This window comes from Carettochelys insculpta, chromosome 21, assembly GCF_033958435.1.
Source record: "Carettochelys insculpta isolate YL-2023 chromosome 21, ASM3395843v1, whole genome shotgun sequence".
In the NCBI taxonomy this organism is placed as follows: Eukaryota; Metazoa; Chordata; order Testudines; family Carettochelyidae; genus Carettochelys; species Carettochelys insculpta.
In genome coordinates, this window is record NC_134157.1 from 16,277,705 (window position 1) to 16,302,971 (window position 25,267).

Consider the following 25,267-nt stretch of genomic DNA (forward strand, 5'->3'; position numbering starts at 1 on the left):
TTTACATACTAATGAGTTTCTGTGCCGGCACACCTGGTGGACATGTGAGCCAAAGAAGGTCTGCCAGCACAAAGTGCCCAGTGTTGCAGCTGACTCCGAGGCGGAGTGGATTTGGCAGGGGAGAGGCTGTAGCTGGGGGCCCAATCCTTCAGCTCCTCAGTCTGTCTTCTCTTGGGCAAAACTGCCGTCGCCTTTGCCCAGCCGTTTTGCCGAGTGAGGATGGCGTGGGAGCTAAGCCAGAGCATCAGGAGGTTTGCTCAGTACTTGCTAGCGATCCAGTTACCAGCGGGAGGGAGTAAGAGGGGAGAACAAAGAACTGTAGGCTCTGTGCAGCAGAATTACAAGCTTGGCTTTACCTTCCCCACCCCAAGCCCTGCCAGTGCCCCTTTTGGGCCTTCAGAGCCACAGGTGGGAGTAAGATCCTCTCCCATCCAGGGTTTATATAGCCTCAGATTTCAGCTGGCCTCCTTGGACATTCAGAACCAGGGCTTATGTCCCGAGAGTCACGCTGTCGTGACCAGTCTCTTTTTGTCCCCTCTTCTTCCTCATGTTCCTCTTCAGTCATTTCCTCTCCTCCTCATCTATGAACCTTCCACTCCTCTCCCACCTTCTGCACAGGTGTCTTCTCTTGTGTTTGTCTTGCCTTGTTTAGGTTCTAAGCTCTCGTGGGCAGGGCTCTTGTCTCCTCTTTGTCTGTGAGGCACCTTGTCCACTTGTGGCTCTCTCTAAACATCTAATAACAATATTAAGGCCAGGGAAGTTGTGTGACCCTAAACTAGGGTTACAGTATTTGAACTTTCAAAGAAGAGGACACCCTTGAGAGGGAGTGTATCTGTATCAGTATCTACTCACTCAGAAGATAGCGATGGATTGGACTTACCCTCAGAAAAACCAACCACCTGCTTTGGATCAGGTCCTATAAGAGCAATGCTCATCCCATCACGGATCAGTGATAACATCATGAGACTTATTTGACCAGTCATAACTGAGAGGCACAGCTTGAATTTCAAATGTGAAAGCACAAAGTGAACAGGACAGAGCCTGAACTGGATCCCAGAGACCCAATCCTAGGATTTAATCTGGCGTGAAGTGTATGTGAACTATGTAAAATTCCAGAGATGGGGGAATCTTGAACCCAAGGCAAGCCTTAAGTTGGAACCCACAAAGGAAAAGGAAAAGAGGGTACCTAAGAAACACTTGGCATAAAGACCTGACGGCAGACACTAAAAAGACGGGATACACCCAGTCAGAACTGTAAAAGATCGCTCAGGACAGAAGCTGTTGGTGAATGCCGTCAATGGCCTATGCTCCAGTATGTAGGAGTGGAAGAGGTTTCCTACTGCTATATGCTATAACACATAAATACAACGCGAGTTGGTAGACACTGATACAGCTACACTCCCTCTGGGGGGTGCCCTCTTTTTGAAACGTCAAGTATGGTAACTTGATCCTAAACTCTGGTATCTGCTCTGTGCCCAAATCACTGTGCTGGTTCTGTTAGGCTTTACTTCCAAATCAATATCTAATCTGAAGAAAAGGCAGAAATAAAATAGCAATTTTCTAGCAAAAATACAGGTTCTGTTATTTCAGTGTTACAAAAAGCAATACCCCTGGCTTAGCAAACTCAAACTTGCAAGTGCGCAAGGTGCAATGTTAATACTCATTTCCAAATGCAAACAAAATGTGATATCCCTTGGGTCTAGGTAGCCTGCAGAAATCTCTGGCAGAGGCAAAGAACTGCTGGGTTTGTTGAGTAGTAGTGGACCGGATCACTTGCCAGCCAGGAATTCTCTACGGTGGACAAAAGGTTCTCTGTGGGAAATAGACATGCAGCGACTGATAAAATTATCAGCTGGCTACATAGACACGTGGATGCTGGTATGAATAGGGACCAACAGATGCAGCCTTTCAGGTTGGATAGGACCAGTTTTGTTCCTCAACAAATTAAAAATTTGTAACAGCCTACACTTGGGTTTAGAAGGTGGTAGTAAAAGTCCTTTCTACCACAGGAAAAAAAAAGGGTTACAGCTGGCAGCTTGTGTCAGATCACAGTCCCCACTAGAATAAAGAGCAAGGGCTGCATCACTTTCTTATGGTCCTTTTAAGGTTGCAAAGCAGTGCCTTTTGGGATGCAGAAGCCCCGGTCTCGAAGCAGGTGGCAGGATCTCAGACGCAGCAGCAGAGAGTGGAGCAGTCCAGTTTGGCAGGGTTTCCTGCATTCCCAGCCTTCTTGTTCACCTTGGGCAGCAGCAGGACGAAGGACATGGCCAACGCACAATGGTAGAAGCTGTGCACATAGGTGTAATCCCACTCCTGCAACCAAAGAGCATGTCAGTAAAAGAACTCACTGCCAGAGGAGTGGGGGGTTTCTATGGGTTCAAGATTCTCCCATCTCTGGAATTTTAATGTAGTTCATATACACTTTGGACCCGATTAAATCTAGGATTGGGTCCCTGGGATCCAATTCAGCCCATTTCCTGTTCACTTTGTGCTTTGACATTTGAAATTCAAGCTGTGCTGCTTAGTTAGGATTGGTCAAATAAGTCATATGATGTTATTACTATTTCAAGATTGGATGAACATTGCTCTTACAGGGCCTGATCCAAAACCCAATGAAGTCAGCAGCAGTCTTTCCATTGATGTTGGTGGATTTTGGGTCAGACCCATCAGCAGATTTCTAGTGCGAATGTCTGCTGAAACCAGATTTAAAATGGGTTCTGTGCCAGATAGGCTACATTTATCTCTGCTGATGCCTGGAGGTACATGCTGAAAGGCTGCATGCCCCAGATCACTCATGCTTAGACCAGTCCAAATGGATACTTGCAGCAGGGAAGTGAACTTCCTGTTTCACTTTTCTCTGAGCTCGGCTGTTTCTGCTGCAGCCTCCTATATGGGAGGCTCTAGAGATGGGTTTTCTAGACCGCTGGTTCCCAACTTTTTCAGGAACACGGCACACTTCAGCGAGACAATTCCACGGCACACCCACTTTTGTCAGCTGAATTGATTGCTCATAAACATCACATATATTTACATTTACTACGGTTACAGTCTTACTAGAGAGGTTTGCAGCGCAGCAGTGCATCCAACAAGCTAAACAAGGATCAGATGGATTCATGTTTCAAATCCACCATGGAATACACTGTCTTACACAGTGAGCACAGACACGTTTTCAAATCTGCTCAATGCCAGGCTATGAGTTTGAGTAACCACTGAAGGCAGGCTCCCCTCCCTGCCAGCCCATTGGAGCCAGGACATGGCATTTAAACTGCAATCCCCGTCCAACAGGCTTCTGTCTGCCCTCCTTCCCCTGGCCATGCCACAGCAGGGAGCGGGGGCGGGCTCCTTGCCAGCTTATTCAGACTGGAAAACAGCACTTCACCTACCTCCCAGCCCAAACAGGCTCCTGCAGGGTCAGCATTTTCCCTCATAGTGGCTCTGCAAAGAGCCACAGCAGGGGGAAATTGATGAAATTTCGTGGCACACTTGGAGAGTTCTTGTGGCACACCGATGTGCTGTGGCATGCTGGTTGAAAACCACTGGTGTAGAATGTCACAGAGATGCCAGCATGGCTTGGAGCACTGAGATTAAGAACCAGCTTCAGAGCATCTAGCAACTCCCCATCAAAGCCTTTAGAATCACCTCAAGGGGCAGGTATTGGAGCACCTCTCATCTAAGAGGGTACTGGCTTCAACTGGTTCAGTATGCCTGAGTTTAGACCCCGTATTGACAAATCCCCATGCATGGAATATGCTCTCACGTGTAATTTCTCCTTACGTTTGCTAGCTGGGGTCTCCCACACAGGAGCTGTGTCCAAAGGAGCTGCTGGCTACCTAACCCAGTGCAGTTTGCTCACTAACTGTTTTTATCCACTGGAATGGGTCAGGAGGGTTGGTCATCCAGAAGGCCTAGTTTTCAAAAGAGACCAGCGTCTCCATTGGCCAGGGTGAATGCAGAGTGCTTCTTGAAAAGATTCAGGTGCCTCAATGGGAGCGCCGAGCTCTTTGGAAAATCTCACCCCTTGCGGAACATCCCAGGTAGAAACCTCTGTGTGTGTGGTTACCAACCCCCACTCCTTGCACTGTGTTCCAGGCCAGATGGGCAATACCAGCCATGCCTGCCAGTGGAGAAATGAGATCCTGAGACCTTTCCCTCCCTTCAGTGTTGGAAAAGGGCTCCTTCCAGCCCTAAACAGGCAGCAGTGGAAAAGTAAAGTGGATTTAACACAGGCCACTTGCACATTTCCCTGCTCGTGAATGAAGTGTTTCATTACTCTCTTTAGGACAAGCTGGAGCAGAAGGAAGGAGGAGATTGTGGATGGTGGGGAGGGGGAAGGTTGAGGGGAATTTGTGCTGTGACACTTTTATGTTCTGCTAGAAGCTGCAATTACTTAAAGCTTTGAAAAAGAATCCTCTGGCATCCCTGTGAAGCCATATCTATTGGCTCCTACGTACAGAAGGGCTGAACACATGCTCAGCTAGAGGCTGTGTTGACAGTATCTCACTCCTCTTCACTCTCCTTCATGGACATCTGTGATGTAGAACCTTTCATGTAGGAAAAGAGTCTAGTCTGGTGGCTACAAGAGAAGATCAAGGGCCCAAACCAATGCTCATTGGAGTCACTCAGGCTATGTCAACGCAACGGGTGCTATTTTGGGATACCTTCATGTCCTGAAATAGCTGCCTGTGTCTAAGCAACAGTTTTCAAGACAACAGGTGAGCTGTTCTGGCATCTCTGTATTCCTCACCATAGGAAGAGTACAGGGAGGCCGCGAAATAGGGCTTCATTTCGGCATGTGGCATTGTGTAGACAGTCCCACATGCCAAAATAACCTATTTCAAAAGCTACTTGAAGTAAGCTACACAGTTTGTGTCGCACAAATTGCATAGCTCATGTTGAGCTTACGGCACTGTGTAGACATAGTTTCAGTGTCCTTCCATGGACTTCAATGGACATCGGATCAGGGTTTTTCTTAGCACTCCTGGGTTCTGTTCCTGACTCTGCCACAGATTTGTGTTTTGCCCTTTGGCTAAATGACACAGGGCCCGATTTTCCAGTGGCCCATGGTCATTAGCAAACCACTTCAAAGAACAAATACATCTGAGAAGAATGTGAGCGGGCCACCGGCTAGCTGCCAATGGCAAAAGAGGCAAAAAAAGACTTCATCAAGTACATTATTCTCTGTCAATTCTATGCGCAGCTCTGGTTGCAATTAATTGTTCGAGGCCAGTGCAGAGAGCGAATTGGTAGGCATGGGTGATCTAGGAGCCACAAACACACCTGGCGGATCCCATAGACCTAACAAGGATCTCTGCAGGGTTCTATTCATAGCGTGTCGCCTTTTTAAGATGTTCAGCACAATGGGCTGAAAGCATTTCTGTGGGGAGCTGAATGAGAAGATGACATGCCTACAGTGAGACGCTATACGTTTAAATGGTCTTGCAAAGCTCCCCCGAGCACGGTGGTGCAATGAGTTAGGACCGACGAAGGGTGGCATCTGTGAAGGGACTTAGGTGTCGCGACGTGCAGTGTCACAGAGCCCACCTCTGAGATGCCTAGAAAACAACACTGTGGTCCACAATGCCTGAGTGAGGTGCCTAGGATCCTATGCAATGCATGGGGAAGACAGGGCCTTAGATTATGACCCGTAACAGCCAGTGTGCCAGGTGGGCAGCTGCCCAAGCTATCTAATGAAGATACCAAGGAGAGAGGGATTGAACCTGGGTCTAAAAATTACAGACTGGATACGGGCCCCATCCCTTCCTCCCTCAGCTGGATTTTGGAGGGGCCCAAAACTTTGTGGCCCTGGAGTTTGTCTAGTGGATCAGGCTCCATGTGTACCTTGGTCAGCTGAATGCCCAGCTTCCCCTGGTTTGTGAGTCGCTCTGGGGCTCAGGCAGGAGGAAGATGTCCAGAAGCTGAGAGTGAAGCAGCCATCTGCATGTTCAGAGGCAGCAACCTGAGCGCCAGCGGGGCCGACAGCCTCATCAGGCCCCTGGGCAAGGTAGGGAGGGCCTTGCTCCACACCTCCAGAAGGGGTGGGGCCTCAAGCAGAAGGGGGTGGGGCTGAGGCTAGGCAGCCCTCACTGCCACCTGGAGAGCACCGCGCCTTCCCCAGGCAGTCCTCAGTGCTGCCTGGAACATACCACACGATGCTCTGGCCGTCACCACCATTGCAGTAGCGGTAGCTGGAGGCTCTGCTATTGCCAGGCCCCAAGGCAACTGCGTGCTCCCCTCCCACCACACCTTGTTGACGAGCCTGATGGATGCTGAGGGACCTTATACCTGAGGCACAGGTGTTCAGTGAGCTTCGGCCCCTACAGGGTGTGGCAGGTGTCTTGGGGTGGCAAGGATGTAGACACCTAAACCTCCAGTCAGCATAATGTCTGCTCACATGAGCTTCTGGACACCTGTCTGCTGGCAGCTGGACTAAGACCTACCATCTCCTACGGGCAATACTTTTAGATGAATTCTGGCCTGTGCTGGCTTTGAGCCAGAGGTCCTCTTACCCTGGCAATCTCCTTCACACTCTGTCATTATCACCGTAATGTATTGTGTAAATGGGTACCTCAAAAAAGAATCTCAGCATGAGTGCTAAGGCCCCAAAGCAGAAGCCTGGGCCGATCTGTTGTGTGTAGACGCTCTTGTCTGGGTACAGGCCTCTCTTCTCTTTCATCTTCTGCAGCTGGAAGGGAACAGAATGCATGTGAAGCACTCTCAGCCCATGGTCAGTCTCCTCATTCGGCTCCTGAAAGACCCCATGCAAAGAAAAAACAAGCCAAGCTAAACCTCAGCTTCGGAACCCGCTAGGGAAAGGCTGGTGGAGCGGCTTTCTTCGATCCTAGAACTGGACTCTGAGCGCTTGGGACCAGATGAGACTGGGGAGACTGCACCCTTATTCTCTGCATTCAGAAGTGAGTCTTGAGCCAGGTAAAGTGCAGACAGGCACCTGGGTGTTCTCCCCCTCAGCACAGCAAATTTTTCTGTTGTGCCTTCACCTTCTGACAATTCACCTCAACCCTGAGCTGCAGCACCACCTGTTATTCCACAGGGTTAGGCACATAGTTGTGCCTAACCCTGACCTGCAGCATTTTCTGCTGTCTCAGTCCAGGGCTTCTCTGAAAGCTCTATCCTGCACCTCAGTCTTTAGCAATCTCTGCTCTCCCAGCTAAGCACTTGTTCAGCTATGCCAAGGTGCCTGACTCCTGCCTTGCAGCCTGCCTTTCAGTTCTACTCCTTCTGTCTGCCAGTGCTCCTGAAACCTGACCTGCAGCCCCTCCTGAGCTTCACTGAGCAGAGACTGTGCCAGACAGGGGACAAAAATGCCCTCTGATTAAATCACCCATCCATGCATTCCCTTGTGATCCAAACTCAGGATTTCATAAAGAGCTCTTCAGAGCTGAGAGGTCCTCACCACCCTGGAGATTTCTGACTATAATTTGGGTCTTAGAAAGCGAACAGGATGATTAAGAAATGGGCAATTTAACCAGGGGCAGTCCATTCTCGTGAGTAGCTATCCCCAGAAATGCCATAGGGCCAAACCAGTGAATAGCCTCTCTCCATGAAGATGGGACATGGACATACGGAGTCTGCTCGTGCGCCTGCTCAGCTGTGAAAGACCCATGAAGAGCAAGTAATGGAGAATATCCTACACAGCACCCACCAGAGCATGGTGTTTAGTCTGAAGGTTGCACAGGGAGCATGGGAAATGAGGCCATTTGGCCGAAGGGCCAGCCTTCTATCTAAGGTAGGTTGGTTTTTCGGGGTTGGGCTGTGGGGCATCTAAAATGTGCACGGAGAGGGCCACTCTGTCAATGGATGAAACATGAGATTTCCATGGGCTGAGTTGGGCCATAGCCTTGTAGTTAAGGCAGGGCTGTGTGCTTCAGGCAATCTGGGTTCAGTTCTCTTCTCTGTCACAGACATGTGACATTGGGCCAGGGCTTGGTGCTCTCGCTGTGAAATGGGGATGGCTGCTGCTTGTCTAGCTGTAAAATCTTTGGGCAAGAAACAGCTGCTTATTATGGTGGTTTCTCAATCTCTCTCTCCCCGCCTTTTACCTCTCCTCACCCCTCCCTCCTTTTTAATATGTATATTCAGCTGATTCCTCAGTTTTCACTCAGTTTTCCTCTCAGTTCTGTTCGAGAGTATGAAGAAGTGGGTCTTTCCCACGAAAGCTCATTACCTGCTAAATAATGTTAGTCTTTAAGGTGCGGCAGGACTGCTTACTTTGTTCTGCTTATTACAGGTTGGAAACTTTGCCTAGCACAGTGGTTCTTCAACTGCGGCCCCGGGACCACTAGTGGTCCATGACCATCTTGCAGGTAGGCCACAGGGTTGGGACTTCCCACCTGCCTTGCAGCAGAGACCTCACCCTGGCTCTCCAGATTTGTATCCTCCCTTATGTGACAGCTGCGTATCTATGTTTTTGTGCACCAGTAACCTAATATGGATAATGTAGTATTTAAAGCGTTTAGAGATAAATACGTGCACTTTGTCTTCATGGGTGGTTGTCTGGTGGTCTGCAGGAAGTTTGCATTGAGCGGGCTGGGCTGTGAGCCAAAAAGTTTGAGAACCACTGGCCTAGCACCTAGCACAATGAGACTCCAACCTTTGCTGTGGCTTCTGGGAGCTACAGTAATACAATAAACACTAATAAAGGAGTGTTAGCTCTCTACAGAGGTGTAAGTGAAGGTTAGTGATGTTATTAAATTGGGACTTGGCTCACTGAATTTCCGTGATGGTTGGTAATGTTCTTACACAATCTTTGTTCTATCAACTTTTAATCCTTGGAGCTCCTCTTATGTACACAACACAGTGTCTCTTGAATAACGTTGACTCTCTCTCTCTCTCATAAATATGACCTGCACAAACTAGTTTTTGCTGCATAATAATGTCCTGTGAAAGACTGTTGCTTTCCAATTATCCCCAGGTGGCCCTATCTCGAAATAACTTACACAATTTGCACAATGCTATTTCCAGTGCTGCATTTGGCCTTGGGGTTTCTATTTTAGGATACAAATGTATCCCGAAATAGAAACCAGAGTGTAGACGTAGCCCCAGGTGTTAGAAGTCCTCACAAAGAGTCAGACCTGTGTGTGTTCAAACAGAATTATGGCTGTGCTGTGCCGTGTCACCTATTTTTACGCAAATCTTCCATTGATTTTGGGGCAATTTACCAGAACACATTGCCTCTTGATTACTGTAAAAAAAACTCCATAAATATATTTTTGATTATTAAAAGCATAAGAACCTGAGATCTGCTAGAGCGGCTCAGCCCAATCAAATCTTGCAATTACCACAAAAGCTTTTTGTTATTTACCTGCTTTCAGTTTTTGTTGAACAATAAAGGCTGTTTAATCTCCCAGTAGAGTAGCTCCCCTGTTTTACTTCTGAATCTAGCCCCAGAGTCAATAGAATCATGGAATCCTAGGTCTGGAAGGGTCCTCAGGAGGTCATCAAGTATATCTCCCTGCCTAAAACAGGATCCAACCCCAACTAAATCATCCCAGGCAGGACAGGAATTAAAAACCTCTAGGGATGGAGATTCCACCACCTCTCACAGTAGCACATTCCAGTGCTTCACCGCCCTCCTGGTGAAGTATGTGCATTGTGCATACCACATACTTTATAGGGTGACCACATCTCCCTGTCCCAAATCTTGGGGGAGGAGCATCTCCACCAAGCCCCGGGGAGCCGGGAAGGAGGCAGCAGCCGCTGGTAGCCCTGGAGAAGGAGCAGCCACTGGCGCTCTCCAAGCCCCGGGGAAGTGGCAGGGACGCAGCAGCTGCCCACGCTCCCCCTGCTTCCCCAAGGCTCAGAGAAGTGACTCCTGCCAGCAGCTGCGCCTGCACAGGAAAAGGTCAGTGGGGATGGGCTCAAATATGGGACAATTTGTCCCTTTTAGAAAAGAAGTTGGGATGCCTTTTTGGCATCCCAAATACAGGACCATCCCACCTAATAGAGGACGGATGGTCGCCCTCATCCTTTGGTTTAGAAGAAATAAGAGTTTCCCCCCACAGTTTCCTCTCTGTAGCTTAAAAACTCTACTGGGAAACTCCCACTGTTTTCTGGGATGGTAACCTGAGAAGTGGGCACAAGCAGACCTCAGGGTTTGAGTGGGACTGACGAGGCAGATTCTAGCCCATGGGAGGTGGCCATCTGGGATCTAACTTACCCATTTCACAGTTATCGCAAGGACAGCTGTCCCAATTGGTCCCGAGTAGACGCCATATCCCCATCGGTCATGGTAAGTCCGCACGGCTATGGTGAGCACGCCGAACATCACAAAGGTAGACCTCTTGGGCTCATCGAACTCTGCTAGAGCTGCATAGCACAAACCACAGTAAGGGCTTGAGCATCCTCCATTGTTTTAATTTGGCTCCAGATACTTGGTGTGTCTGGCACCTTCCATCCAAGGGCTCAGTTAAGGCTAAACATGGCTGATGGGGGCCTTGAGAAGTTGACCCACCACCTGTCGTCTCCCACCACTTGTCTCTTAAGTTGGCGTTATTATATGGTGTATGGGGAAAGTGAGGGTAGAGAGGCAAAGACGCTTGCACAAGGCAGGAAATATGGCAGAGCTAGGAGTAGACCTCAACTATCAGAGAGGTAGCCGTATTAGTCTGTATCCTCCAAAACAACAAGAAATCCTGTGGCCTTATATAGACTAACAGATTTTTTGGAGCATAAGCTTTCACGGGCAAAGACCCGTCTTCATCAGATGCAGCCTTTGCCCATGAAAGAGTAGGTCTCAGATCCCCTAACTCCCAGACTCCCTGGGGGGAAAATAAAAGGGAATTTAATTTTGCATGAAAATGTTTTTCTCATTCGTTCATTTATCTCTGTCCTCAGCTAGGGCCAAGTTGAGTCGGAGTTGAGAGGCGCATCTAAGATAGCTCCAGCTATAGCTTCCTGATAACTCACGTTACTGGTCCTGCCTCTGTGCAGGAGGGTGGGACTGACATCTTCATAAGGTCCCACTCAGTCTGGCATTTCTAGCATTCTATAGCTTGGTAATAACATTCAGACAATGCTGAACTGAGCTGTGTTGGAAATCACAGCACAGAGGCTATATTCCCATACCATGTGCTTGACCTTTTTGGCTTTTGTTAATGTTGATACATGCAAAACAATACATATAGGAAAACCCAATCCCAACTATATAAATGATGGGGACAAAATAAGCTGTAGCTACTCAAGGAAGAGAGATCCTGGCATTCTTGTGGATAGTTCTCTGAAAACATCCACTCAATGTGCAGTGGTAGTCAAAAAAGCAAACAGAATGAAAGGAATAATTAAAAAAGGGATAGAGAATAAGACAGAGACGATGTTATTGTCTTTATATAAATCCATGTTCCAACCACATCTTGAACGCTGCATACAGGTGTGGTCACCTTATCTCAAAAAATATATTTTGGCATTGGAAAAGGTACAGAAAAGGGCAACATAAATGGTTAGGGGTTTGGAACAGGTGCCATATGAAGAGAGATAAAAAGGCTGGGACTTTTTAGCGTAGAAAAGAGGAGATGAAACGGGGAGGTAATAGAAGTCTATAAAATCATGACAGGTGTGGAAAAAGTGAATAAGGAAAAGTTATTTACTTATTCCCATAACATAAGAACTAGGGTCAGCACATGAAATTAATGGGGAGCAGGTTTAAAACTAACAAAAGAGAGTTTTTCTTCACCCAGCGCACGGTTGGCCTGTGGAACTCTTTACTAGACGATGTAAAGACCAGGACTTCCACAGAGTCCGGAGAAGAACTAGGTAAATTCATGGAGGTTGGGTCCATCAATGGCTATTAGCCAGAATGGGTAGGAGTGGTGTCCCTGGCCTTTGTTTGTCAGGGGCTGGAAATGGATGACGGGGGTGGGGGGGGATCACTCAATGACTATCTGTTCTGTTCACTTTCTCTGGGGCATCTGGCATTGACCACTGTTGGAAGAAGGGATACTGAGCTAAATGGACCTTTGGTCTGACCCAGTGTGGCTGTTCTTATGTAATGCTTTTCACTTTGAATCCTCTGCAATAATGATTTTGCATCATCTTCTGTGTGTGATTCTACAGGACTATTTTGTCCACCCTAAGATCTGAATCTGGCTAACTAGCTCCAGACACAGCATAGGCTGGGCCTTGTTGGCTGTACAAACACCTGCTTGGCATTTGGAACCCTGAAGCCACCCATGCAAGTAAGTTATTAGAGGCTTTTGTTTAGCACAGAATCAGGTAATAACTGATTAAAAGTTATGGATCCCAACGGGCTCCATGCTTTTCCAGCTTACACAGCTGTGTTATGGCTGTCCTGGATTTGCATTCCAGGAAATGTGCCCAAGGGTCTGTGCGTAGCACATGTGCGTTCGATCTTTACAAGCACCGTGGTGGAAAGCTCTCCCTGGATTTCAGTCACCACACCTTCTATGTCCTTGGATCACATTTTTACAGGGATAAACGTCCGCATTTTAATCTGTTTTCCTGCTGGTCAGTAATTTAAACCTCTTAGTCCTGATATATATATATATATATATATATATATATATATATATATATTGATATATATATATATATATATATATTTTAAATTCAATAATAAAGCAATCAAGTTCCACCAAGCTGCAACCAGCCAAGAGATACAGATCAAATCTCACTTCTCTTGAAATTGCTTTCAGCTCGGGAAGAATGGCCCTGGAATCTTACTTGTCTATTCTTTTATATTCATCACTCAGGCGAGTACAAACATGATGGATAGACTATGAACCCTTCCCTTGATTCTCAAACTGTTATTGAGCTGAAACATGTCTACGATTAACTTTTCCCACACTCATTTTAACATGCACATGGTTCATCGTGTTCCTTATTGTGGGATGAAGTACCACGGTGCCTCTCTGCTGTGTAAATGCTGCGTATGCCCTGGATACTCTTGCCTTGAAGAGCCATGGAACGCTGGGACTGGCCCAGTCATCCTTCCATCAAAAGAGGCCAGAGAGCTGGGGATAAAATGGTCTCAAGGCGTGTGGGGAATGTGTCTGTGTAGATTCTCACTTGAGCACAAATACAGCAGCATGTTAAGACATGGTAAAGACTGATGCTTACCCATCAGCGATACCCAAATGGACAAAGCTGTCCCATAGATACTGAAGTACTCCAGGATATCATACCGCATGAAACACAGCACCGATAAGCCAGGTCCATCACATGCATGGTAAATCTATTAAAAAGGACAATACAAAGTCTCGTTACAAAGGCAAAGCTGACTATGTCATTTTTAGCTTCCCCTGTATTGTGGCCCCTTTTCAAGCCCCCAGGTCTTGTTTCAAAGCCCACTGGAGAAAAAGGAATGATTCCCTTTGATTTCAGCTGGTACTGGATCACACCCGAAGGGTATATTTTATGCTGCAGCCAGTAGTGAACTGAATAGCCATAGCAGTGAAGGAGCATAGGCTAGCTGCTCAAATACACAGCCAGGGTCCTGGACAGGTTTGAACAGCCAGTAGTGCTGTGGGCAGACTGTGATTGTGACTCAAGCCAGTGAGATAAAATATCCACACAGTGTTTCCTGTAAGCTGAATGCTTGGGTGGCCACCCAGGAGAGATTCAGGTGCCGCCCAACTGGTTAGCTGAGCATCCACAGCCGGCAGCCTGTGTTTCTGTTGGTGATGCACATCTGCACGCACGTTGGTGCACTTAAGAAAATTTATTCTGCATGTGGATGGAAAAAAAAATAGAGGGAATGCTGGTCTGCATGTGTTGCAATCACATTTCTGTTTGCAGTGTGGACAGGGCATAAGTCAAAGGCCCCAGTCAGGAGCAGAAATCAAGAGTCCTGATTGCAGCTGGGCAACTTATACAAGAAATGTTGCCTCTATTTCTATTGGAGCACTGTCTGAAAGCCTTGGTCTGCAGCTGATCTGTGAACCTCTCATTGCCGGAACCAGTGATTGATGGTCAAGCTGGTCGGAATGGAGACACGGATTACAGGGTGAGTTTCCTTTCTCTTACTCTCAGGATCATGTTTCTGGTGTGAATGAACCCAAAATGGCTTTTCAGGGTGAAATCCTTTCAGAAGCAGAGAGGGTCAGCATTCAACTGAGCCTAAAATGGGACCTGTGTTGTTGCCAGGCTCTGGATAAGGGTAAATTTCATCCTTTGCAGCATTCCTTTAAAATTTGCTGATTCAGTGGATGTTCCTGCCCGTAAGCTCATTTGCTAGAATATTTGAAAAATGTTTTCATGCACAGTGGGCATGAGCACAGGCAGAGGAAATTAAGTGGACAAACCAAAGGAATATTCCTGGGAATTCTTCTGTAGTATTTGCCTAGCTTTAGTCTCTTCCTTTGACAACTAGGCCAGGTCTGTACTGGGAAGAAAATCAATGTAAGAGATGAAATTCTAACTAGCTGAATTTTGTAGCTGGAGTGGACACACCTGACAGCTATTTTCTGTGCCCATAGTTGAAGGCTGATAAGAGAAACTCTCATGTCGGCTTTCCTTACTCCTCACGACTGCGAGGAGTACCAGGTTTGATGGGGTGACCCTCAGAATTTGATTTAGTGGGTGCTTACTAGACCTGCTAAATCAAACCCCAGAGGATCGAACCTTTAAGTATAGTCAAGCTCAAAGGGTATGTCTTTACTACCTGGAATATCAACCTGGTTAGGGTCGATCTTTCAGGGTTCGATTTTGTGCATCTAGTAGGGAGTCATGAAATCAAACTATCAGGGGTTGACAGTCGAGCCCTGTACTCCTCGATATCGTGAGAAGAAGGGAGGTTGATGGGAGAATTTCTCCTATCAATCTCCCTCTTTGAGGATGGCCAAGTAAGTTGATCATAGGTAAGTCAATTCTAGCTACGCAATTGCAGTAGCTAGAATTGCATATCTACCATAGACTTTAATGTCTAGTGTAGACCTGGCTTTAGACTCCACTAGATCCCCTCTTCTCACTCTGGGAAGCTTCTCAGTTCCTGATTTGGACCCAACAAACTGGCCTTAACCAAGTCTTGCTGTCATTTCTCTCTGGAGATACCCAAATCATTTACGGTGAGAAAGTTCTGCAAGTTCTTTGGCTCTTTCTCTTTTGGATAGCAGCATTTGCCATTGCTGTAACTTTTTCCCTGCTTTGGGGTTGGGCTTTCAGAAGGCTGGAAAATAGGAGGCGAGAGTTAGAGAGCGCATTTCTGGCTGACATAGAAGCACTTGTCTAGGATGGACACATGCTTTCACTGGTCTGAAGAATTTCCTGTGGGGGAGTCAGAGTGGGACTACACAATTCAGGCAACAGCAGCAGCTGTGTTGCTCGTCTTGACATACTCTGACAGTCCTGGCAGCTGTCTCCTGTTTCTTACATTTTAATATTTTTGCATCTTCAAATTATTCTCCCAGGGCCTGTTCCATCCATCTCCTGTTGAAATCTATGGCAACTTTTCTATTGGCTTCAGTGGGAGTTATAATAGGCCATAAAATGGTGCAGAATGTGTTGACGTGGCCTGGTACAGTTTTATTCGCCAGTCTGGTACGTTTTCAGGTATTAGCAGGAATTTTTTTCCCATGCTAACGAGGCTGGCCTTAATAATGAGGGCTGAGCATGGTCCAGGGGATGAACCACCAGACTGTGTCTCTGGAGACTTGTGTGCTACTCCTAGCTCCACCACTGATGTGCTTTCATGATGCTAGGGGTAGGTCTTTTAGCCTTCCTGGGTCTGGATTTCCCTACATCTCTAACAAGGGCATAATGATTCTTACTTGCCATTATAAAGTGCTTTGAAGTCTCTGATTAACATGGCTAAATACTGTATGAGTTCCCTTACGAGGTATGATGGAAAAATCCAGTTCTGTTCAGGTTCTTATACCATGCTCATTCCTATAATGTTTGAAAGGTAACTATGTTGATGATGTGAATTCTGCTCTGTATCTATAAGAAGTGGGAGTACAGAATACTAGAGTTAACAGCTGCGCAGAGTTCTGCTCACCTGCGTGACTGGAGCAAGTGCAGTAATTTCTGTATGTGTATTTAAGCAAAATAATTATCCACCCCTGCTAGTACCTGGGAAGGGAGGGCAAATAGATTTCCAGTCCAATTTCAAGACTGCTCTGCCAAACTGAATGGTTCATAATTATCTTTCTTGATAACTCTGTGATGCCTCCCTCAGTCTTCTCTCTGCTACTCCATCAAGTCCTCCTTTTTGAGCCTTAGAATCACAGAATAGTAGAACTGCAAGAGACCTCAAGAGGTCATCAAGTCCAGTCCCCTGCCCTCACGGCACAACCAGGCACTGTCTAGATCATCCCTGATAAATGTCTTTCTAACCTGGTCTGAAATACCTCCAATGATGGAGATGCCACAATCTCCCTAGGCAGTTTATTCCTGTATTTAACCACCCTGACAGGATGTTTTTCCTAATGTCCGACCTAAACCTCCCTTGCAACAATTTAACCCCATTGCTGCTTGTCCTAGCATCAGAGGTCAAGGAGACCATTTCTCCCTCCTCCTTGTAACACCTTTTTGTATACTTGAAATTTAGCCTTAATTTAAACCATAATTCGCTTACTGTAAATTCAGTAATTCCACTGCATGCTTTTGTCTAAAATACAAGACATCAGCATACTTTAAATACAGTTTAAACCCAGATACAGGACGGCCACTTACCAACTGCAGTGGAGAAACAGACAGACAATACCCGACACTAACTTTGTAATTATAATAAAGGGTTTCCAATATATTGCCTGTGATCACTGCTCTGTGTTGGTATTAACTGAAGAATCCTAATTTTGATACTCAGGGCAATACACAGCAGCAAACACATCCAGTAGTGGCTGTTTTTCAGATATGCGGTACATTTTGTTCCCTCCTAGTATATGGTGCTTCCCCCTGCTAGTATTTCATAAAATCCCTGTTTGATTTTTAATTTTTCAGACCACTTGCATATTTATGTCCCAGTGGCAACCCAGCAAAGAAAGGGTAAAATAAGACATTGTCAACAAAACAAATAGAATCAATTCTTACCGCAACAAAGAACATAGTGAAGAAATAAACCATAGCTTCCATGTGGAACCTTCTCTTGGCTGCTATGCTGATGGTGGGGAGGAAGACCAGGCTACTGATAGTTGGGAGAAGAAGTTTGGCCACTAAGGAACCCATTGAAGGATAGGGGAAAAAAAACTGCAGGCAAACTTGGAGGAATATTATGCAAGGGAATAAAGCCCTTAAAAATTCAGCCACAAGACTGGTTAGAGAGGACTCTGAAGGAGAGCACAGTGCAGCTCTGAGGAGACTACAGAGTGTTGTGAAAACAGCTGTGGCAAGCGTCCTTTAAAATTTAAATGCCTCGATGTTGAGTTCGTTCTAGGTGATGTCAGTCGATGACAAGGGCCAGCAGCTGAAGGGGAAGATGGCACAGCTGCTGATGGCTTGGCCTTCACAATCTCTCTCTCTCTCTCTTTTTTTTTTTTAACATTCCTGAAATGCAATGTAGACAAATACCTTTTACCACCAAGGGAAACGCCCTTTGACTCGTCTCCTTCTTGCGCAGCATTTTTGTAAACTAGCTGTTATGGTGTCAAGAGAGAAGCCACACCTACGGGCCAAGTTTTTTTTTATTTTTCTGGGGTGGGTGATTGACTCCCACTGAAAGTAGCAAAGGGTGCCTATCCGTATTGGAAAGCAAAGCAGCCCTCCTTTGGGGCCAGTTAGTGATATGGATGACTTTTACTAATCTGCAAATATTTACATTCCAGACTTAGCAGTGGTTGTAAGGATCTGAACTTCTTTATGACCCACCACCTAGAGAAGAACATACCAGGTACAAACTCTCCTTCATTTATTTTTCTTCAGTGAGCAGAGACCTAGGATTGGTTGTGTGGTAAACCCGGTGGTAGACCCTTACCTAGAAGCTTCCTTCTAGAAGGACAGTATACTGGGTGGTGGGCCAATGCATTTCTGTTCCCTGTGTAGGCCCAGACCGTCATTGGTCAGATAGGCCCTGTCCTCCCCATCTGGTAGCAGGGGGGAAGGTTTTGGGAGGTGCTCCAGAGGAGCAGGAGCACAGCAAAAAGGTACCACGGGGGAAGTGGTGGGTGAAGTGGCCCAGGGTGAGGCTACTACTTTGGGGCAGGGGTAAAGGTCCTGCCGGTTGCCTCTTGTTCTCATAGGGACCCTGGGCCAGAGTCCAGGGTAGAGGGTGGGTCTGGACTCCCCCCACCCTTCCCCCGAGGGATCACTTTACTGGAGCAGGCGCGGGCCTGCAAGGGGACTGGTATTATTCTCCCTGTACTGGTCCTGCCTATGATGAGGATGGCTCGCTAAGCGGAGACCCCTGCTTTTGGAAGGGCCTGGGCAAAAGGGGGGCCTCCGTGAGTCTCTGAGGCAGCACAGATCCACCAGGAGGCACAGGGACCCACAGAGGCTGACAAGGGACTTTGTCACAGTTGTTATCCTTCAGTAATAGCTCAGATAAGATGTAAAGGTGCATTAGTCATTCAGTGGAAAAGCCACACCGGATGGTAATAGGTGACAGACCTTTCCATATTCTTGTCCTGTCATTTGTATGTTCTGACAGAGTTAAAATTCTTCCTGTTTCATGGTGGATCATGTAGCCTCTTAACTCCTGTCAATCTGTCTTAAGCAGTGAAGCAGTAGAACTTTTTGGAAGGTGAAGAACCTCACTGAAACCCCGTGTGTTGAATAGCGCTGTACGAAAGGAGAATAAAAGCCAAGCAAACATTGTTCTGTGAATCTACTTAATGGCCTCTCTCGTTTATTATGACTTTTTATTGTAGACTGGTGGTTCCCCTCCTAGCTTAATATCTTTTCCTTGGAATCTGGGATAGATTCTCTGCATCTTTTCAGTGCAGCTGTGCTTGTGAAGCAGGGAATAGGAATGTTGTGCTTGAGCAATAGTCTTTGGGGTTGTGGGCTCAAGGAGAAGCTGTCTGTTTCTTGTACTGATAGGACTGGCTTGTTATCTACCTGCAAGAGAACTCAGTGAAAGAGATGTTCGGAATGGCAACATCCTCTTTAAATAGCGTAGCCACAGGGTGGGAGAGGTGAGCTCATCCGTTCAGTGGATTAAGGCTTTCGCCTGCCAGTTTTGGGAGTCTATGCCCAAATCTGCCCTTAAGCTACGTGTGGAATGAGTTTGCTGGGTTTCATCCCAGTCCCCTATTTGGCTGCAGCCCAGTAACCACCATCCAGCTTATCCCAACAGGCTCTTTCTGTGCTGGAAAGAAGCTGAGGTGGCAGAGGGGCTGGCAACAGCTTTGGGTTGAAGTGCATTTGCAGGGTTTTGTGGAGCAGCAGATTGGCAAGAGGTGCTGCAGGTCAGGTTTAAAGTGCATTGGGGGCCCAGGAAATGCTTTGGCAGAGTTGTTGGCAAAGTCTGCCCACACTGTGTGACTCCCCTGCCTTTATAAGTAATAAACTCACCATAAACATTTTTTAAACTTACCAAGTTTTCTCCAGTGTTCTCCTTGCAACCAACAAGGCAAACCTGTCGGGTCACATATGCCGTGTGGTATTTCTGTTCCCTGAGTGGTGGAGCATAATTCTAATAATCCTCTATCTAATGTCGCCAGCCTGATTTCATCACCATAGTACTGGTGTTGGAGTGGTGGGAACACGCACAGAAAATGATTTTCACCACGAAGATCTAGATGAATTTTTGCCTCGAGTATTTGGACATGTTGTCCACAAACATTTGTGCCATCACATAAATGTTTGTGGGAAGCAAATTGCACACCTGACCAAAGTGAATTTGTTTAAAAATATGACTGAATATTTGTAGAAATATTCCCCCATCCCCGCCCACAGCCAGTAGTCATTACCCAAGTTCTACTTGGAATCCATTGGAAAGGAAACCTGGTTGGCTGATGGATGCTGGAGGTGCCAGCCATGGAAAGTGTTCTACTGAGCAATAAAAAGTGCTATAGTTCTCAGAAGCAAGAAAACATTCCACAGGTTGTTGGATTTTTTTTTTCACAGCTGCAAACCCTGGGCCTGGTGTTTGGTTTGAAGTCAGTGCTTTAGGCAGCAAAAGGGGGGGAAAAATAAAAATTAAAAAAAAAACACATCAAGTTGCACATGTGTTCCTGCAATTAACAGGAAAAAAAAAGAGTCACACCAAAGAAAACAGCAGGTCCAGGCAAGGCAGGTGGCTGGGTAACCCCATTAATTGTAGCCCTGGGACTGCTGTTTGAAAGACTTCTTCAAACTGCAACCAATATAAGACAATGTGTTGGACGCAAGCCTTTCAAGGCTTCCATAAGACAGAGGCTACATTTTCTTCTTTTTTAAACACAAAGGAAATGTCAATGGATAAGCAGGTTTTCAGCTCGTACACTTGATACTCATGAAAAGCAAATTTTAGGCTCATTTTCTGTGAGCTGTTGTATGACTTAAACTTGGGTGTTGAAAATAAGATGGAGTGATACATCCAGGCCTGCAGATGGGGTCGGGGGAGGTGAAGGAGGCTGTTGCCCCCAGGCTCAGCGTTTCAAAGGGGCCCCAGAGCTTTGGTCACAACTGCTGCTACTTTGGCCCTGGCGGCTGGAGCTCTGGGCCCCTTTGAAGTGTTGCTCCTGATGCGCACGGCTGTGGGGGGTGTCCAGTGCCACATTCTGGGTGGTGCTGAGGCTGAATGACCTCAGCCCCACACCTTCTGCGCGACAGCCCACCACTTCCCGCTGCAGAGCCAGACTCCCACCTTGCCCAGATACGCTCTTAGATTGTTGGGTGATAGGCATGAGAACAGACTAGGACAGTCCTCCAACTCAGCATAGCATCAAAATATTTAGATCAGTGATACTCAAACTGAAGCTCGAGAGCAGTAAGTGGCTGTTTAATGTGTCTCCCGTGGCTCTTGCAGCATGTGGTATTAAAACCCTGCCTGATTTAAATATTACCCAGTCTACGTTATTAACCAGTCAGGGTGCTTCTACTCTGTTAGTCACCAATTGTAGTTGATATAATTGTAAAACTTGCCAGTCATTTTGCCATGAGAATAGTATCTAAGCCTCATGCATGAAACAATGAATTCAGGCTGCTGTGGCTTTTTGATGGCTAATTAGGCTCCTGAAGCACAGGGGGCTGAGTATCTTTGATTTAGATGGTAAACTCATCGGGGCTGGGATTATGTATATGGAATAGCATCCTGATTTTGTTTGGAGTCTCCTGGCATTCCCACACTACAAATAATTTCATATGACAATAATGAGAGAACCAGAGAGAGACCTTTGTTGTAATGCTTTTGAACCAGTAGCAGATACTAGGATCTGAATTTTGGTTCCATCCATTCTATAAAAGGGGGGGTGTCCCCCAAACCTAGATTTGGACTCAGTGGTTCACGTGCCAAGCTCTCCCCAACATTTCAGGGCATTTGAGTTCCTGAGTCTGGGCTCAGGCCCATCCATACCATGGGGCCATTGCTCAGACTGGAAAATAACCCACCCCATTGGATTCAATGGGACTAAACACATAACTGCATTGGGAATATGGTGTGAGAGGTTGAATCACAGACGTTCCCTTAGGGCTGTTCCCTGGTGTGCTGATTACGCCATTAATGCTGTCTTCTTGCAGTCTGGGGCTCCCCATCACCCCGTCCTGCTGGGCCTGATCCTCTGGTCTCCCCCAGGCAAGGCACAGAATTGGAGTTACCAGACCCCTGTACCACAACATAGACACTGAACCAGTTCAACTCTGGGAGCACTCAGTTTTAAGGGCTCAGAACCCAGGACAGGGCCCCAAGTCCCAAACAAAGCAATCTTACTTCATGTAGAAGTTTGACCAGTGAAAGCTCACAAGGTCTGCCCGCTTTATCAGTGAAAGACAGACGCCCACAGTGGTTGCTCCCCTCTCCTCAGGTAACCGTTATTTACACTGGGCATGATGATAAAAATGTTTTTCTGAAGTACAAAAGGTAGGCGTTATTAAGTGGTTGCAGGCAAAACCAGATCAAAATAAGTTACTAAATTACAATGAACAAAAATCCACTTAGCTAGTTCTCTACTAAGAAACTTGTCAAATGCAAATTCTTACCTTAATCTGCTGTTTTTATTTCAGGTAAAGAACTTTAAGTCAAAGTTAATTTTCACTCTGCCCAGGTCTACAGCTTCTTCAAAATCCTTTGTATCCTCTTAGGCTATGCCTACATGAGGGAAAGTAAGTCAATCGCAGATATGCAATTCTAGCTATGAAAATTACATAGCTAGAATCAGCATATCTGCAGTCAACTTATGTGGCTGTCCTCACTGAAGATGGTTGATGGGAGAAACTCTTCCATCAAACTCCCTTTCTCCTTTCATCTAGCGAGGCGTACAGGGGTCAATGCTGACCCCTGATAGGTTGATTTTGAGCATCCCAACCATACCCAAGTGGATCAATCTTATGGGGTAGTGTAGACATAGCCTTAGAGTGGACCAGGCAGTTTCAAAAGCCGTCTGCAGACAAAAGGCTGATGATTTCCTGTTGCTTAAAATAGACTTTTTTCTCAAGGGCAGGAACCTTTTGTTCCACACTTCCCATCCCCTTGGAAAAATACCAGGTTCAAGATAGTTTACAGTACCAGCTGGTTTGGCACATGTCTTTCTAGGAGCAACCAGAGTTAGGCTTATAGGACAAACACAATCTATTCATAAGTAGGTGGTTTGAGTACTGAGTCATTAAGTACCGGAGTGCCAGTAATGGCCCTTATTAGCACATTTAGAACTATAAACAGAGCCACACTTCATATTTTTAAAATCACATACAAAGATGATACATACAAAAATAGGCAATACAGATTCAGCTGATTGTAACCCTAAAATTGATACATTACATGACTTGTTTTGCATAAACATAAGAGTTATGCATATTCAAATCCTTTAGCCAATTTCCATAAAGCCTGTGGGGCAGGTCCTGTGACATACAGTGCTTTCAGCATGGCCTTTGGTGACTTGCCTGGCTGAGCAGAATCGAGCACACAGCTTTGAAACTTGCTGTTGCTCAACAAATTCTGCCAAGGATTGACCAGCAGATGAGTCTGTGCAGCTCCCCCTAGCTGAGCAGACTGGGCAGGTGAACAGCTCCCCTTCCACCAGTAGGTGGGGCTCCAGGCAACAGGCATTACTGTGGGTGATTCCATTTGGTCTGGTACAAAGAAGCCCAGCATTCCCAACCATGTAGTAGCTGAATGGCTTGTCTTGAGATGCAACTCCACTCAAACGCATTCTGGGTTGGTTTTGCTGTGTCTTTGTTAGGATTTACAGATCCCCTTCCCCCCAGTAAGTCTTTCGTCTGGGTTTTTCCCCTTTCGCTCTGTCAATCAGGCAGGAAGCTCCATGCTATTTTGCAATATGGGTAGAAATGTTTGGAATTTCTCTAGGCTTGCCTCTGTCTTTTTGCAAGACCGCCATCTGGCTTTTCCATTTCTACTCCAATCCAGCTGTCACATCACTCTCCTTCTGCTTCTGTTGTTATGTGTATCACATCTTCATTAACAAACCATTGAGATTTGTTGGGCTGGCATCCCCAATCAGAAGTATATCTCCACAGTCAATCAGCTAAGTGGTAACTTTCTCTTTAGCTTTCACTTATATTGGAAAATAATCTTTTCCTGCCTCCGTGGGGAGGGGACCAGAACAGTATCTGATATAAAAAAAAATATCTCGTTACATACATTGCTCATCAGGGCAAAGAGCCATTGCAAGCACCCAAGGTGTTTGGGGTCCTTAATAAAAATGTAATTTACACGCATGCCCCAGCATGAGAATCACAAGAAATACATAAGCTGACAGGTGTGCCTGAAATGCACTCAGAGATTCTTTTTGCAGGCACAAGCTGATTAGCCTGGACTACGGCTCTTGCCAGCTTCCCTTACACAGCTCTGCCAATGCACCTGTATCCTTTTTTATTAGTGGAATAAATTTCCACTTAAAAGTCTACATTCCCTGGAAGGTCTGGCCTTGCGCTAGGTAGCTTTAGCTGAATACCTGCCCTTTAAATCTCCCCTCCACATTTCAAGAAGCCTATTTGGCATTTTCTTTTCAGTTCACTTTGTTTCCTTTGCATAGACACAGACCTTTTTCCATCAGTAACTTTCCCCGCTACCCCATTCAGTGTCTTTTTATACTCACGGCAATTTGTCCAGGGGAGATTCTATTTTCGTTTTTTCAATCACAGATGTTTTCTGTCACCCAGACTCAGGGTTCTAGGAACTCTTTTTTTTTTCCCCAAGCAAACATCATTAAACTAGAATATGCTGTGCAAACAGCAAAAACCACCCGAATAACAGCTCATCTTCATCCACTCAGTTTCCACATCCTGTGGCTCTCATTCAGTATGCTTGAGAGCCACTTCTCAGGAGAGCACGGGCACTGGGAAAGCCGAGGTTCAGCCTCCCATCTGCCCAAGGATCCAGAACTAGGGTAGGACAGGAGACAGGGCTGAGGTGGAAGGGCAGAGCTGGGCTGCAGGCAAAGACTGGATAGCAAGAATTGAGATGCATTGGCAGAGCTGGGTAAGGGTGACTGGCACTGGGTTGCAAAGGGTGTGAATAGAATCAGATTACCTCTCCGTACTATTCATGGCTCATTTTCAGAAGTCCCAAATCACCCCCACAACCCCCAAGGCCAGTCAATTCATTAGTATGTCAATATGTTCCTGTCAGAATCCTACATGTACAAACCAATCACTTTAGATGGACCATGCCATTCAGGGCCCATTGACACTGCTTCTCTGTCATCTGAAGAAGCATTGGTCTCTCGCACACAGGTTGGGGATTTAACAGCATTTCCAGCTCTGCAGAGAACAAAAAACCAGCAGCACAGACGTCTGTTGTATTATGGCACTTGCAGTGCTGTTGGGCCTCTCCCTCTTTTGTCCTCCTTTGGGAACCCCTGTTAGGGCACCATTGCATCCCATCTGTTCCTGGCTGCCGGAGCAGCACAGGGTGGTTGCATGCCCTGGGCATGCCTGGGACAGCACCACAGGCCTGAATAGGAGAAGAACAAAGGTGGCAGTTGAAAGGGACTCAGAGAGAAAGTTAAGTCCCCCTGACAGGCTTATTGCAAATGCTTGGCAGCTAAGTGTCCTATTCCATCCTCACAACACCTCACATGCATGACCTCATCTGCTCTTTCAGACACCCCTATGGTGAAGGAAGGATCACGACCCCCATTTTACAGACAGGAAAACTGAGGCTGAGTGAGCATCCAAGGGGCACACATGGAGTCACTGCCAGAGCTGAGGTGCTACAGGCTCTCTGGTGGGTAGGCCATTGCTATCATTCTCTTTGCTTTGCATG

The 25,267-nt window shown here is 46.5% G+C and overlaps 1 protein-coding gene and 1 long non-coding RNA gene across 2 annotated transcripts; one reads left to right on the forward strand and one right to left on the reverse strand.

The window, feature by feature from the left end:
* Positions 1 to 1,590: 1,590 nt before the first annotated feature.
* Positions 1,591 to 17,256, reverse strand: MYMK (myomaker, myoblast fusion factor). The gene is made up of 5 exons (XM_075015424.1): positions 16,999 to 17,256; positions 13,090 to 13,204; positions 10,175 to 10,323; positions 6,566 to 6,682; positions 1,591 to 2,313 (listed from the first exon to the last, which is right to left on the reverse strand). The coding sequence occupies exons 1-5, from the start codon at positions 17,131 to 17,133 to the stop codon at positions 2,167 to 2,169; spliced, it is 663 nt and encodes a 220-aa protein (XP_074871525.1). The 5' UTR covers positions 17,134 to 17,256; the 3' UTR covers positions 1,591 to 2,166.
* On the forward strand, positions 15,458 to 25,140 carry LOC142023945 (uncharacterized). The gene is made up of 3 exons (XR_012648346.1): positions 15,458 to 15,507; positions 17,730 to 17,794; positions 25,106 to 25,140. It is a non-coding gene; the product is annotated as an uncharacterized LOC142023945 (long non-coding RNA).
* Positions 25,141 to 25,267: the final 127 nt, after the last annotated feature.

Bases quoted from the DNA above. Each gene is read 5' to 3' on its own strand.
- MYMK (XM_075015424.1), bottom strand. From the start codon at position 17,133: ATGGGTTCCTTAGTGGCCAAACTTCTTCTCCCAACTATCAGTAGCCTG. The intron at 6,683-10,174 runs GTAAGTTAGATC...GTTCCCTTCCAG, and splicing joins TTGCGATAACTGTGAAATGG to CTGCAGAAGATGAAAGAGAA. The intron at 2,314-6,565 runs GTACCCATTTAC...CTTTGGTTGCAG, and splicing joins TGCTGAGATTCTTTTTTGAG to GAGTGGGATTACACCTATGT.